The 14559-nt window shown below is 46.6% G+C and overlaps 1 protein-coding gene across 3 annotated transcripts in view; it reads left to right on the plus strand.

Annotated features, from left to right (window-relative positions):
- ZDHHC14 (zinc finger DHHC-type palmitoyltransferase 14) overlaps nt 1–11998 on the plus strand; it is a 294209-nt gene extending 282211 nt beyond the window's left edge. For 2 of the 3 annotated variants that reach the window (XM_054493272.2, XM_063666762.1), the window contains one exon: nt 10774–11998. In XM_054493272.2, coding sequence (XP_054349247.1) covers nt 10774–11172 — 399 coding nt within the window. In that variant the 3' untranslated portion in view covers nt 11173–11998. The remainder of the gene's footprint in view (nt 1–10773) is intronic. The other variant, XM_054493273.2, reaches the window with a different exon arrangement.
- Nucleotides 11999–14559: the final 2561 nt, after the last annotated feature.

Consider the following 14559-nt stretch of genomic DNA (forward strand, 5'->3'; position numbering starts at 1 on the left):
TTTTGATAATCTTGGAAAAGCATAAGCCAGGACCCCAAATCAGAACTCTGTGCATGGAGTAATGAAGGAGTTATTGTCCCCAGACATGGCACACTAGATTGCAAATTAATAAAGACAGAGAAGTCTATTTATTGTATTTATATAGAGCTTCGCAATTTACAGAGCACTGAGATATACATTTTCTAACTTACCCCTTTATTTTGTTTTATTATTTTTTTGAGACAGGGTCTCACTCTGTCGCTCAGGCTGTAGTGCAGTAGCACGATCTCTGCTCACTGCACTCTTGACCTCCCGGGTTCAAGTGATTCTCCTGCCTCAGCCCCCCACATGGCTGGGATTACAGGTGCGTGCCACCGTGCCTGGCTAATTTTTGTATTTTTAGCAGAGACAGGGTTTCACCATGTTGGTCAGGCTGGTCTTGACCTCCTGACCTCAAGTAATCCGCTCACCCTGGCCTCCCAAAGTGCGGGGATTACAGGCGTGAGCCCCCGTGACCGGCCTGAAGGTGGTTTTTAAACGTTCAGTTGAATGTATGTGCAAATTCCCCTCACACGGGCTCTCTCACAGGAGGCTCATAACAAATATTAATTTGTTCCAACTTCTTTTCCTCATTCCTTCCATCTCCAATTTTGCCACATCTCCAAAGACCTCCACCCTGGATGTGGAACTAGGAGCTAGAGGGAAGGAGTTCTCTTTGATGTGGTGACATGTCATGGTTCCATGAAGTTATGGCCATGGGAGGATGAAATTAATCTGTGAACCAAGAGACGGATGTCATGGTCATTCAAGCCATCAGACACTGTAGGCAAGTGCCTATGCACTTTTCCAGGAACTATGAAAAATGTTAAGACCTGGAAAAAAAATTACAAGCTCTAAAACACGGAAAGAAAACTGCAAAATCAAAATTGATAAATGTGTAATGTCTGTGAGACACCTGACTATGTTAACTTCATTAATTGTTAAATTTAGCACTCGTGAAAATTTTATGACAGTTTAGAAATGATTTGTAGGTTGGGTTTTTCTGACTTCATCAGAATCCCCAAGCACACATATGATTGCATGGAAATCGTTACCAATTACAAAGTAAGTTGCTCATAGATGGATAAATTTAAAAGTCTAATTAGCTTGGAGTCCCATGCCCTCCCCACACTGCCTTTGCTGTGAGAAACCCAGGTTGCTTCTGGAAGAAGTCCTTTTGGTTTCAAGGCTTCTTCCCCCTGTGGGAGTGCCCCCAAGTGCCATGACAACATCTGCAGGAGAGGATGAGATGTGTTCTGTGTGGCCCCACAGGTCACAACTAGGACCAGAGAGTGGGCCTGGGATTCGACTCTACTCAATCCAAGAGGGAACAGCCCAGGACCCAGAGCTCCTAGAGGACAGGAGTCCCCACCCAGAGATGTCAGACTTGGGACAGGGAGCATCTCCTAGCAATGCTGGACAGAGGACTTCAGCATTGGTGACAAGGGCTGAACATCGACCTTCAGGGTCCTGCCCAGTGGAGGTCCCCTCCAGCAGACTCTTCTCTGTCTCAGGACTTTGAGCCCATTGTGTCTAATCAACAGGCCAATATCACCAGCAGATAATGTTCCACTGGACTGTACATTTACCGGCCATTCAGGCACCTGGCGAACAGGCCTTTCTGTTGCTTTGGTTCTTTATGGGCTTCTGTGGTGTAGGGACCATGCTCACAGGACTGTGGAAAGCATGCAAGCAGAGCTGGCGCTAAACAGAACATGAGGCCCGATGCTCTTTCCTGACTCTCCTCTTTGCAGTTCATCCACCTTCACACGGACACGGGGCTCAGCACTTCCCAGACTATACCACATGGACATACCACGTGCTGTTCCAAGCCTTCCACGTACATAACTTCTGCTAACCCTCACAGCACCCCTCTGAGCCTACTACTAATATTATCTCCATTTTATAGATTAACAAAACTGGAGGAGAGAGAGCTTAAGTACAATTTTCTAACAGAAATGTCCTAATTTGACCCCAGAGCCCATGCTCTTAACCCTATGCTATGCACGTCAATAAAGAAACATCTACAGGGGCTGACTGTGTGTAAAGTGATTTTCAGCCACACCCTTTCAGTCCCCACAACCCATTATCCTTACGCACGCTCCCCTGTGAAAATCTACCCAGAGGATAGGTCCCTGAGGCTCTGTGCTTTTTCCTTCAATATCTCTCTCAGCTCTTCAGACTGGATAGTTTCTTTGGATCTCTCTTCATGTTCACTGATTCTTCTGCCATATCCAATCTACTGCTAACCTCATCCAGATAATTTTTCATTTTGCTTGTTGTACTTTTTAGTTGTAAAATTTTGATTTGGTTCTATCATATTTTCCCATTTCTTTGTATGTCTATTAATATTTTATTGACTACAGGACATTTTAGATATGTGGTATAGAGACTCTGGATTTTGTTATCTTACGCCAAAGAGTGTTGCCCCCGTTACAGCAAGCAGTTCAGTTACTGGCTAGTCACCTTGAACGTGTGTAGGTTTGTATTATGTTTTGTTAGTACAGATCTGTGGAAAGTTCAAAGTGTTTTCCAGACTTCTTTAATTTGTTGGAACTCAACCTCCAAATTCTGTCTTCTCTGAAGATTGTTTGGTTTCAAGCTTTGTTAGGATGGGCCTAGGGTCTTACTTTAGGGCATGGTTCTTACTCCTAAGGCACAGCCTTTCTGATGTCTTTGGGATCCCAGGGATGTTAACAATGTGTTGCAGGTGGTCATGACATTACTGTCCCTAATGCACTACTTTTCTCAACCTCGAGTATCTCTATTTCTCTTTCAACCGCATTGCAGCTGCTATCTTATAAGCCTTGGGGCAGGGGATTCTTACCCTGCACATGTCCAGCACAGCCCTTGGCTACAGCCCTTGGAACCCCCACTAGGACTTCTGGTCCTCCCTCTCTGAACGGCATCCTCTTCTCCAGTTTCTTGCCCTGGAGATCCAGCCACTTTAGCTTTCTCGCACTCTGACCTCTGTTTTCTCTATAGCTGAATGACTATGGTCTGCTCAGACTCCAGCTCTGTGCAGTGGTTGGGGAACTTTCCCCAAGAAAAGAACTGGTTGGTTGTGGGGCTTACCTTGTGAGTTTCCCTTCCGTCAGGGATTACAATCTTGCATTGCCTGTTGTGCACTACTGGAAACCATTTGCCTCCTGTACTTTGGCCAGTTTCATATACTCCCTTATATACAGGCTGAATGCTGGTCCAGTATCAGTTCTCCATCATTCCTGGGAGTAGAAGCTTTGTCTCTATAATTAGAGGACATGTTACAACCCATGTTGCCATATGTTCCAGACATGGGTTGTTTGCTACCCACTCTACCAACAATAAACACTGAATTAGCTACGGGGTGTGACCACTCTGACCTAAAGCCGTTTCCAGTGTTTACTTTGAAGGAGGGGGCTCTGGAGACAGATTTAGCATCAGACTCAGCATGTTCATTTGCAGAGGAGAGAAAGGCTGATGGGAAAGAGGCCCTAGGTATCTTTGGTCAAATTTTTGCCTGCCATTTTATTTTAGGACCAGTATCCAGGTAAGAAAGGTATTTCTTGAATGATAGAAAACGTGCTCCTAAGGAAATATGCAATACTTTAGAAATTAGAGATAAATGCTTTATAATTTTACGTGTAGATAAGCACCCTGATATTGCAGGTCAAAAAAAATAGATAAATATTGATAGAAAGCTGGCATCAAAGTACCTACTGAGGTCTTATTTATTATCTCAAAAATGGGAAAATTCAGTGTTAGTGTATCCTCTCTCACGAGTGGGGGATGGGGGTGGTTATTCAGTGCCTATGAGATTTTCTCTCTACTATAAATTCTCAAGGAAGAAAATGTTAGGGAAGCAACAATGTGACATCTAAAGCAATAAGATGATGGGTGTGACCGCAGGTATCTCTTGCCATCTGAACTCCTGTAAAATTCCAAGGAGCCATACCGGAAGTATGTGCAGATAACCCAGAGCCAGCTGAGGACCACATTTTCATTATTCCTGCTTCCCTTATTATTGGCTTTTATTATTAGCTAACATTGAAGTTCTATCTAGAACAATTTTTATGCATGACATACTCACGACATCCAGTTACGATCCACTTTTTAGTTTGCACACTTCATTTGATTGTCAAATAATTTAACTTTTGTATAGCATTGGTGTCATCATTTATGCTTATATCTGGCACTTGTTGCTACAAAGGTCCTTTGGGATCACGTGCTAAATGCAAAGATAGTAACATGGTACATAATTGCTACGATTTTGTTTTTAGAAAATCATTTACTATATTTACTTAACCTAACATTTTAAATACCCCAATCCAGTATCAAAACAAGATTAAACCAGCAGTTGCATGATTTATTAAGCTAGTATTGCAGAAGAACTCTCCATGTAATCTGAAAAATCAAATGTAGTAGGAAAAAAAATAACTTAGGCAAACGTAAATGATAATGTTAAATAAAAGAATACAAAAAAGCTCTCCTTCCAACCTGCACCTGCATTTTAGGTGGACTTTAGAAGATTATGGTGTTTCTGTAACTGTAAATAAGCATTCATAAGACCCCAGAACAGAGCTTCACAGCCAAGCAGAAATAAATGATGCCTAACTCTAATGCTTTTGATAGAATTGGAGCAAAAGAAATAAATAATTTCACTCATTCTTAATTTGTACACAGACCATCTAGAAAGCTCCTAGTTTTGCTTTTAGTAGCATCTGTACACTCGGTTTTTTCAGACAAGAAGTCAGCTAGGGTAAAATAAAATGTATTCCTACATGAGCAATTTTATTTGAGAATCTGCAGACACAGGAATGATCTGTATGGCATTTTTAAATTGTAACATTAAGTGCTAATGTGTGTGACTTCCAGACATCTGAAGCCATAAACTTCTTTGCAAGTTAAATGCCGACACTTCATTTGGGCAGTAAATCAGCTGTCACAGTGACTTACTGCAATGACAGCAAAAGCTCCAGCACTCCAGACAGTGGGATTTTTATGCTGCCAGCAGAAAGGTCTTTTCATAGACACTCTTACAAGAAATCAAGATTCTATTCTATTAGTAACCAGCATTCGACCAATTTTTGACCTTAAAAATTGGTAATGTCATATGATTCAACCTGATATTTGATACATATGAACTTTTAAAAGGTTGTTTTGGAATAAAAACATGAGTATCTCAGTTTGCTGTTCAGAGTAGATGGACTGTCACTGTCAGATATCTAAGTGGTCAGCTCTTTTTCCTTAGGATTATATGACTGGTTAGATCAATTCAAACATAACCAATGGCTTCTTGGTGTTAGCTGGGATGTATGCACAGCCACCAAATTGTAAGAGAAGAAAGCGAGCGGTGATGTCTCCCTCTACTGGTGGAGGATAAAAGGGTCCTCAGATGAAAAGCCAGGAAAGCTGCGTAGTGGAGGGAAAAAGGTTCAAAGTAAAAAAGAGAGAGGTAGAAAGGAAGAGACAAAGAAGAAAAAGAGAAGACGGAAACAGGAGAAGTGGGAGAGAAATCAGTGGGGAAAAAGGGTAGAGGGGAGAGAGTTGGTGAGTCCAGAGAGCAAGAAAGTTAAGTAGAAAAGTCAACAAGAAATGGGCAAATAAGAATTAGAAGCAAAGGTTTAAAAAAAAAAAAAGAGAGAGAGAGGGAAGTGTAAGAATATTTGTCATGGTCATCTCCACAGTAACCCTGAAAATACTGGCCATTTTCCCCCATGAGTTTCTCAAATCAGAATCACAGCCATGAAGGTTTATGAACCTATCGTCCTTGGAATTCTGGCAGAATGGAAAATTAGGAAAAGCTCTTTTTAAAAAATCAGGTATCCCTGAGTCATTTGATATCTAAGTTATTTCTAAGAAGCATCTGTTCAAAACGGGCGACGTTTTGAGAGCATTTAATGAGAATTGTATATTCCAGTCAGTAGAGTCATTGCACTACCCTTGGTTGGAATCTGACAAAATTCTGCTCTGTCCACGCCAGTGCTCTCTTCTGAGCCAACAGGAGATTTAGATGGGTGACACCCTGCAGAACAGAGCCTGGTCCCGGTGTGCCCCAACTGAGATTTGCCTTCTAAATGGAAATCAGTTTGAATGTGGCAAAGTGTTTTCAAAGCTGTGAACTACACGCAGGACTTAGATACTTAGGTGCCTGGTGCCAGTGCCCCTGCCCCCCTGCTATCACCCCAGCAGGAAAGCTGGGGAGGGCACAGAGAGTAGGTTCATTATTAATACAAAAGCAGTCCCTCTATCAGGGGAAACACCCATAGCTAGACTTAGAGAGACAGTCATCTTTTAAGATGTTTAAACAAATCTGTGTAGAAGAGGTGCTTATCATCAGATAAGTCAGGGTTCCAAAGAGTCATTTGGAAAACATTTCTGAGTGACTTCTATATAGATTTTTTAAATTAAATGGTTTACGGGCTAGGCACAGTGGCTCACACCTGTAATCCCAGCACTTTGGGAGGCTGAGGAAGGCAGATCACTTGAGGTCAGGAGTTTGAGACCAGCCTGGCCAACATGGTAAAACTCCCATCTGCACTAAAAAAAAAAAAAAAAAAAAAATACAAAAATTAGCCAGGCATGGTGGTGCGTGCCTGTAGTCCCAGCTACTCGGGAGGCTGAGGTAGGAGAATTGCTTGAACCCGGGAGGCAGAGGCTGCAGTGAGCCAAGATCGTGCCGCTGCACTCCAGCCTGGGTGACAGAGTGAGACTCCATCTCAAAAAAACAAAACAAAACAAAAATTAAACGGCTTAGGCTAAACTTTTTCTTTCACAAATATTATTTCACACCTTCTTCAAGTCCTTAAGCTTTACCCTTGACAAACTCAAGAGCATTTCCAACAAGGTCCTGGCCAGTGAGGCCCACACAGTTTGCTACAGTTCTTAACGAGTCGTAGGTAGAGCATGGCAAAGCACCAGTAGGTATGTGCTGGAGTGGGCCAGGGTTGGAGCGGTCTGAACCATGCCATGGGAGACCTCTTTTAAGAAAAAACAAACAATATACAGAGAACGAGGCCTTGGAAAGAGGCTGTGTAAGTAAAGGAGCCTGAAGCATCATTAGCTTCCCAGTAAAGCCACCTCTAAGGCTGTTATCTTTGTTTTAAGTTAGCAAAGGGATGTTTGCAAATGGAAGTCTCCGAAGGTGCACCCAACTCTGCATCAATCCCAACAGGGGACACAGTCTCTCAGGAGCTTAACCGACCACTGCTGACAGCCACCTTATCTGAGAAGGTTCTCATGGGTGTGCAGGAGCTCTTTGCAGGCTTAGGTGGCAGAGAGGTAATCAGGGAGAGGAAAAGGGCCAGCAGCTGATGGAGTAGTGCAAAGTAGAAGAATGCACAAGAGAGGGGCAGTGGGGGGGAAGACAGAGAGTGGAGGAGAGCCTCCACTTCCCTCAGAGAGGGAAGTTGAAAGAAACAGAGGGTTGAGGTGAGCCCACCTCTTCCCAGAGGGAAGGTGAAAGAGACAGAGAGGGTTGGGAGGAGAGGAGCCCGCCTCTGCCCTCAGGCTCCTACTGTGTGACCTTGATGTCGCCTCCAGCTCCACCCTCGAACATATTTTTCTGTGAGTCTGCGAGAGTCAGTCAGAAGTACTTGGGCTGAACCCTAAAACAGAATTTGCCAGTTAGTCTTCAGTGGAAAAGGCTTTCTTCAGGTCAACAGAGACAAGCAAATCTAATTTGCAATTTCCTTGTTCCTTAGAGCCAGGGGGTATTCTGTGGACAGAAAGCATTAGGATGAGTGAGGGCTCCAGAGGGGAAGCTTGAAAACAGGATGCCTTGGTCCAGCAAGGGCGCTGGCTTGCCAGCCGAGCTCCCTGAAGCGGCAGCTCCGCCCTGGGCTCATTCCCAGGCCCGGCCTGCTGGAGGCTGTGCGGAGTTACAGGAAATGGGAGTGCCACTGCGGCTCAGCTGCCTCTGTCAGTAAGAATACGAAACGGTGATGTTCATAAAACATTCTTTGCAAAGCACAGTCTGTCCAAACCCTGGTATAGTTTCCAAAAGACGAATGTTTAATCAGTGAGGCTGCTCTGCCTCCGCCTCTGCCCTGTCAAGACTGAGCCCATGTCCTGAGCAGAGCTGACAGCATGGGAGAGTACCCGCAGCCTACACAGGCCACAGCTGTCTGCAGCCTGACAGCCTCCTGCTCAGTAGCCCCCACCAGAAGGGACCTGCACCCTGAGCTGAAATTCCCTGCAAGAGCAGAGAAAGCTACTCTGTTGCCCACCTGACAGCTTGGAGAAGCACCACTGTGGCACAAATGATTTTGGTGATGAGGGGAAAAATGAATGCATTAAAGGACTGTTAATGCTTCAGTCAGCCCCGTCCAAGTACTTTTTATTTATTTATTTATTTATTTAGAGACAGGGTCTCGCTCTGTCGCCCAGACTGGAGTACAGTGGCGCAATCTCAGCTCACTGGAATCTCTGCCTTCTGGGCTCCAGTGATTCTCCTACCTCAGCCTCCTGAGAAGCTGGGACTATATTTGTGTGCCACCATGCCCAGCTAATTTTTGTATTTTTTGTAGAGATGAGGTTTTGCCATGTTGCCCAAGCTGGTCTCAAACTCCTGAGCTCAGGTGATCCTGCCTGCCTTAGCCTCCAAAAGTGCTGGGATTATAGGCGTGAGCCACCGGGCCCGGCCTTCCAAGTAGTTTCTAATGGCCTTTCCTTTCCTCCAAATAACCCCACTCCGCTCTCCTCCCCCGCACTTTGGCACCTTTCTTTCCCAAGCCTTCCCCTGCTTCTCAGTGTTTTGCAATTGCACTGCCTGGGCTAAAGCCACAGAAAAGCAAGGATCTTCTGTGAGACTTGCTTGCCCTCTTCATAGCTCCACTATGAGCTTTACTCTTGCCTAGGACCTAATCTTTGAGCATCTAAAGCCTGCAGATTCTTGAAGACTGCAGCCCCTCAACCTTCTGTTCCAGGCTGGAGGGTGGCTCCGGGGTGGCCTGCTACTTGTGATTTTAGAAAGAAACCCATGAGGCTGGGAAGGAAGTGTGCACTGCACGAAATAAGTGCCTTAGGATCAGCAGGTTTGGGTGAACTTCCTCCCTCCCCTCAAAGCTGTGTTGTGCATGTCGGCTCTGCACCACTCTGTGGCTGCAGGGGTATGAGCAATGGCAGTTCTGTGCGAGTCTCTTATCAGGAAGAGGTCGGATCACCTAAATCACAAAGCCATTGGTGAGTGGTTCTTCAGTAACTCTAGCCTTCTGATAAAGAGGAGGAGATAAAAAGCCAAATAACATTTATTAAGCATCTGCTGTGTCCAATGTGGAATAGTGGAAAGAGGTCTACCCCCGCTCCAAATCCTGGATCCATCCCTTACTTTCATCTGTAAGGTCTTGATCGAACTGTCCAACCCATCTGTGCCCCAGGGTCTTCATTTGTGAAGAGGGGAAGCAGGCTCATTCTAAGAACTCCTGCAGAAGTGGAGTGGAGCAGCCACTTTATAGCTTGAGCACAGAGTCCCAATTTGCTCACCTAATATCCATGCCTGTTCCTCCTCCTTCCCATCAAAACACTGCTCCTGAATCTCACTGAGAAGGTACTGCACGGGCTCAAGTTGAAGATTTCCAAGTCCTGTTAAGTCTCTTCTAGCTGTTCTGAAACTTGCCCATAGTTCAAGGAGAGGGTTTGCAGAGCTATCAGGGGTGCCCATCGCATAAGCTGGAAATGTGCTTACACTATCTTCTTTGCCCAGTGAGCGAAGGGAAACAGAGGACACGAGGCAGATGTCATGTGACTTAAGAACGCGTGGAAGAACAGGAAACGTCTTCTCAAATGTGGGCATTCTCAGAGCACAGAGGCTTCGGGAATGGCTCCTGAAGCTGTTGGAAATTTAGCAGTGGGGAATTCTAGGCTTTTACCAAACAGTCTTTTCTTTTTTTGGTGGTAAAATAGACATGGCATAATATTTGCCACTTTAACCATTTGTAAGTATAAGCTCAGTGGTATTAAGTCCGTTGATGTTGTTCTGCAACCACCACTACCACCCATCTCCAGGGCTTCTTCATCTTCCTCGGCTGGAACTCTGCATGCCTTAAACACCAGCTCCCTCTTCCTCCCGCCCCCCGCCCCAGCAGCCACCATTCTTCCTTCTCTCTAAGAACATGACCCTCCAGGGACCTCGTATGAGTGGAATCACGCAGTTATTCATCTTTTTGTGACTGGCTTGTTTCACTTAGCATGCTGTCCTCAAGGTCCACCCATCTCATGGATGTGTCCGAGTGCACTTCCTTTTTAAGGCTGAATCAGTAACATTGTGTGTCTACACCGCACCTTGTCCCTGCTGTCATCCATCAGTGGACACTTGAGTTGCTTTTGACTTTTGACTTAGTATCAATAACATTGCTATGAACATGGGTGTACAACCCCTGTATTTTTAAAACAATGTGGTTTAAAAAATGGTTTTCAGCATACAAGAAATAGCCACCCACTGCTGTAGATGGCCTGTGACTCTGTCCAAGAGATTTTTTAATTATGTCCTTTAAATTGGGAACCAAGGCCACTGGCTTCATGACCAGTGGCTGCATGTTATGACCGGGCACCTGTGGTGACTTCATTTGAGCAGAGGTGATTGCAGCGCCAGGCGCTGGGTGTCTCTCCCAATGCACCTGGGCCACTGTACGCGCTCCCTGCCTGGCTGACTGAGGTGTCACTAACGGTTTCTCTCTTCTCGCACCCCGCCCTCCCCGCCCATGCCCTGTCCCCATCCCTCCCCACCTCTGCCCCCTCCTCTCCACCTTCTCTTTGCTGGCGCCTCCCGCTCTCCAGTGCGACCAAGACCAGTGCATTCAGAGCACCAAATTCGTTTTGCAGGCCGCGGCCACGCCCCTGCTGCAGAGCGAGCCCAGCCTCACCAGCGATGAGCTGCACCTGCCCGGGAAGCCCGGCCTGGGCACGCCCTGCGCCAGCCTCACACTGGGCCCGCCCACACCTCCCGCCTCCATGCCCAACCTCGCCGAGGCCACGCTCGCGGACGTGATGCCCCGGAAAGATGAGCACATGGGCCACCAGTTCCTGACGCCCGATGAGGCGCCCTCGCCCCCCAGGCTGCTGGCGGCGGGCAGCCCCCTGGCGCACAGCCGCACCATGCACGTGCTGGGCCTGGCCAGCCAGGACTCCCTGCACGAGGACTCCGTGCGCGGCCTGGTGAAGCTCAGCTCCGTGTGACCCACGTGGCCCCGGGCCGGGGGGCACCAGAGGCTCCTCCACGGGCAGCGGGAGTGAGCAGAGGGGTGTGCCCCACAGTGACTTTCCCAGCCAGTGCCATGGTGGAGATGACAGCCCCAGGTCTGGGGTACAGAGACCAATTAGGATGGCACAGGGCGGCCGGCCCCTGATGCTGAGAGCTTGGTTTCATTTGAATTTTCTTCCCCAACCTGAGTGCTTTGACAACAACGGAAATAGAGAAGTGGCTGCTTTCTTTTGGTGACCCTCCAGGGGTGGAATCGGAGTGTGTCTGCCCGCCCTTGTGACAGACACACGGAAGGCTTCTGACGCTTGTGGCCAGACTGCAATTGCACTTACGTGTTATGCTACTAATATTTGAAACAGACCTGCAATTCCATTTGTTAATTAAAAAAAAAAAAAAAATCCTAAAGGGAAAAAAACGACCAGGTGTGGATCTGCATGCCACGCTGCCATCTGTGTTACAGTGGTGTTGCTCTTTCCAAGGAAGTGCTGCTTTCTTTTTCTTTCTTTTTTAATTTTGTGAATTTTTAAGTGCTGTTTTATTGGAAGACAGTGCAACGAACCGAGACTAATGGACAGTGTCATCACTCAGCTTACTGGGCTGAGGCGTCTGTGGAGAGGTGGCACCAGGGCTGCAGAGGGCGGCTGGGGTTCCGTCGTGTCGGGTGTCGCTTCACCTTCTGTTTGGCCACTCAATGAGGTCACGTGTTGAGGTATTGTGTGCCGCAACCCCCACAGTCTTCACCTCCGTGTGTGATGAAACTTCCCGTGGACAGCCAATAAAATGACGTCCTCTGTTATTCTGGATCTGCGTACGGTTATCCTTAATAGCATAAATGAAAACAAAATCATCCAGATGGGGAGAGTTTTTCTTGAAATATCCCTAGCAAGGAATGGTCCCCAAACAACCGAAAGTCAAATCTTTGAACTGGGAGATATTTATAGAATGATTTCTTAGATAAGAGGCGAGCTTTCCATCATTTATTTTCTTTAATTATCTCTTTTGGACACCATCTTAGTGGAATTTGCTCTACGTTTGCAGTTTGCCGTGCAACAGTTGATCGGAAGTAGGGAGAGGGGAGGGGACGCTCAGGGAGAAGGGGTTCTGTCAGGCGTCTTCTGGGCTTCCTTCCGTGTGAACGTGTCACTCAGTCCCAGAAGTGCAACTTGAGGTCCTAGTAAAGGTATCAGAAAATGAGGAGGAGAAATCGGCTTACAGTCTAGGCTGAGATCATGTAGGTCATCATCCTTCCCTAGACACTAATCAGAATGAAATTAAGAAAATGACCACTTTGTTCACTTCCATTGGTCACCTAGAAGGGAACGAACTGGCTCTGGACTTAGGGAGTGTGTCACTATGGAGGCAGCCGCAGGGGACACAGCAGCTCCTCTCCTGGCTTCTTTCCAGACCATAAATCTAACAGCTAAAGCTACTCAAGTTCAAAGCCATGGCCTTGCTCCTTATAACCATGTGAAACACAAGACACATTGATCAATGATACAAGTAACCCAAGTGATTTGCATTTATGGAAAAGGGCTATTTCTCCTGAGAAAGAGTTGCCATTTTATATAAAAGAAAAGAAGTTAGGAAAAAGAAAAGCACACAAGTTTTATTTGGAATGAAGACAATTCACAGGTCACAAAATAATTCATGCTGAAAAGGCCTGCAGAGTTCTTGCACTGTGATATCTTTGAGCCATCTTTATTGTCACACTGCATGCACATATAGAAAATGGAATAGGTCTGTTCTATGTAGCCATTTTCGATTTTCTGAACCACCTAACTACTTGATTTTCTGAACCACCTAACTACTTGTACCCACCTGCAATTTGTAATTCATGGGGCAGTGCCCTCCTTACAGAACCACACACGCTCACAGGCACCAACTCACAGGGATTCTCCTCGTCCATGCTACCTGTGAGCCCAAAGTGACAGCCGCACAAAGGAGCTTTCACAACTTCCCAAACCGTCTCTGCTCCTTGCCTCCTTCCACCTGCTCCCCAGAGGCCCCAGGAAGGAGTTGGCCCTGATGAGAACGGTGCTCCGTGGGTGACCACGAATCCGGCTCAGCCCTCACTCCGGTCCCACGTGTGGCCCAGTCCATTCCCAGCTCATTCCCCTGGAAAGCAAGATCATGGTCTTCAGAGGCCTCCCTCTTCTAACATTTCCTAGCTCAGTGATTGCCGCTGTCCTGTGACCAGCCCTTCTTCCCACCTCACTATGAAAAATTCCCAGAAGCCGGGATCACGACTCACTTGTCTTCATATAATGGATATTTACTTAATATTTATTATCAATTTCCCCACCTCCAACCCTGTCCCTGGTACACACTTGGCATCATTTATCCAATAGGGGATTGGGAATTTTGGTGAAATGAATCAAGGCTATTCAGAGTCAAGAGGGAGATTAACTTGAATGAGCCAATTTGCTAGATAATTAATGTCTTCAAAACCAAAACCAGAGAGAAGCCCACAGCCCTGTCCTCTGTGGCTTGAAAAAGAAACCCAGCGTCAGAGGAATGAGCGATGATGCCCCCTGGGGCACCCACTGCTGTTGGGCAGGAGGGATGGTCGGAGGGGCGGCTCACCTGGCGAGGTGATGGCTCTGTATTTCCCATGAACATATATGTGACATGTACATAAATATATATACTTATGTTTATAAATGTTGAATGGTTCCTTCTAGCTATGGCTGAGTAGACGTTGGTGTTTCTAACTTCATTCAGTGTGTTAGCGATTGATTACATGCTAGCTATAAAAAGTTAAATAAATATTTTACCATGCTATTAAAGCTTGGACCATTATCAAACACACACAAACACACACTCATTCTGCTGTTTAAAAATTCATCTGTGTTCATTCTCCCAGGAGTGCTCCAGGGAACCACAGGCTTCCCAGCACTTGAAGGCTGAACTGAGCGTGAGTGCCCTGGTCCCAGGAAGCAGGAGGATGCTGCAGGAAGGCGGCACACAGCCTGCATCCGGGAGGGTCCCAGGAAGCAGGGGGATGCTGCAGGAAGGCGGCACACAGCCTGCATCCGGGAGGGCCCCAGGAAGCAGGGGGATGCTGCAGGAAGGCGGCAGACAACCTGCATCCAGGAGGGCACAGTGACCTGTCACTCCGTTCTGCAGAAATTGGCCCAGCAATTGCGTTATGCCCAATCAAAAGATGCTCGTTCCAGCTTTCAAATGTGATGATTTCAGCTTGTGAGGACGATGCCATGTCCCCACCCTAAGCCAGCAAAATGTGAAATCTCTGTTCTGGCCCAAAATGGCACAAGGGAGGAGTCTTTTCAGAGTTCCACGCCACCCCCCAGCTTACTGCGGCCTTCACCTGCTCTGTCTAGGATTGCCAGCTGTGGTTCTGA

The sequence above is a fragment of the Pongo pygmaeus genome, chromosome 5 (genome assembly GCF_028885625.2).
Source record: "Pongo pygmaeus isolate AG05252 chromosome 5, NHGRI_mPonPyg2-v2.0_pri, whole genome shotgun sequence".
NCBI classification, from domain to species: domain Eukaryota; kingdom Metazoa; phylum Chordata; class Mammalia; order Primates; family Hominidae; genus Pongo; species Pongo pygmaeus.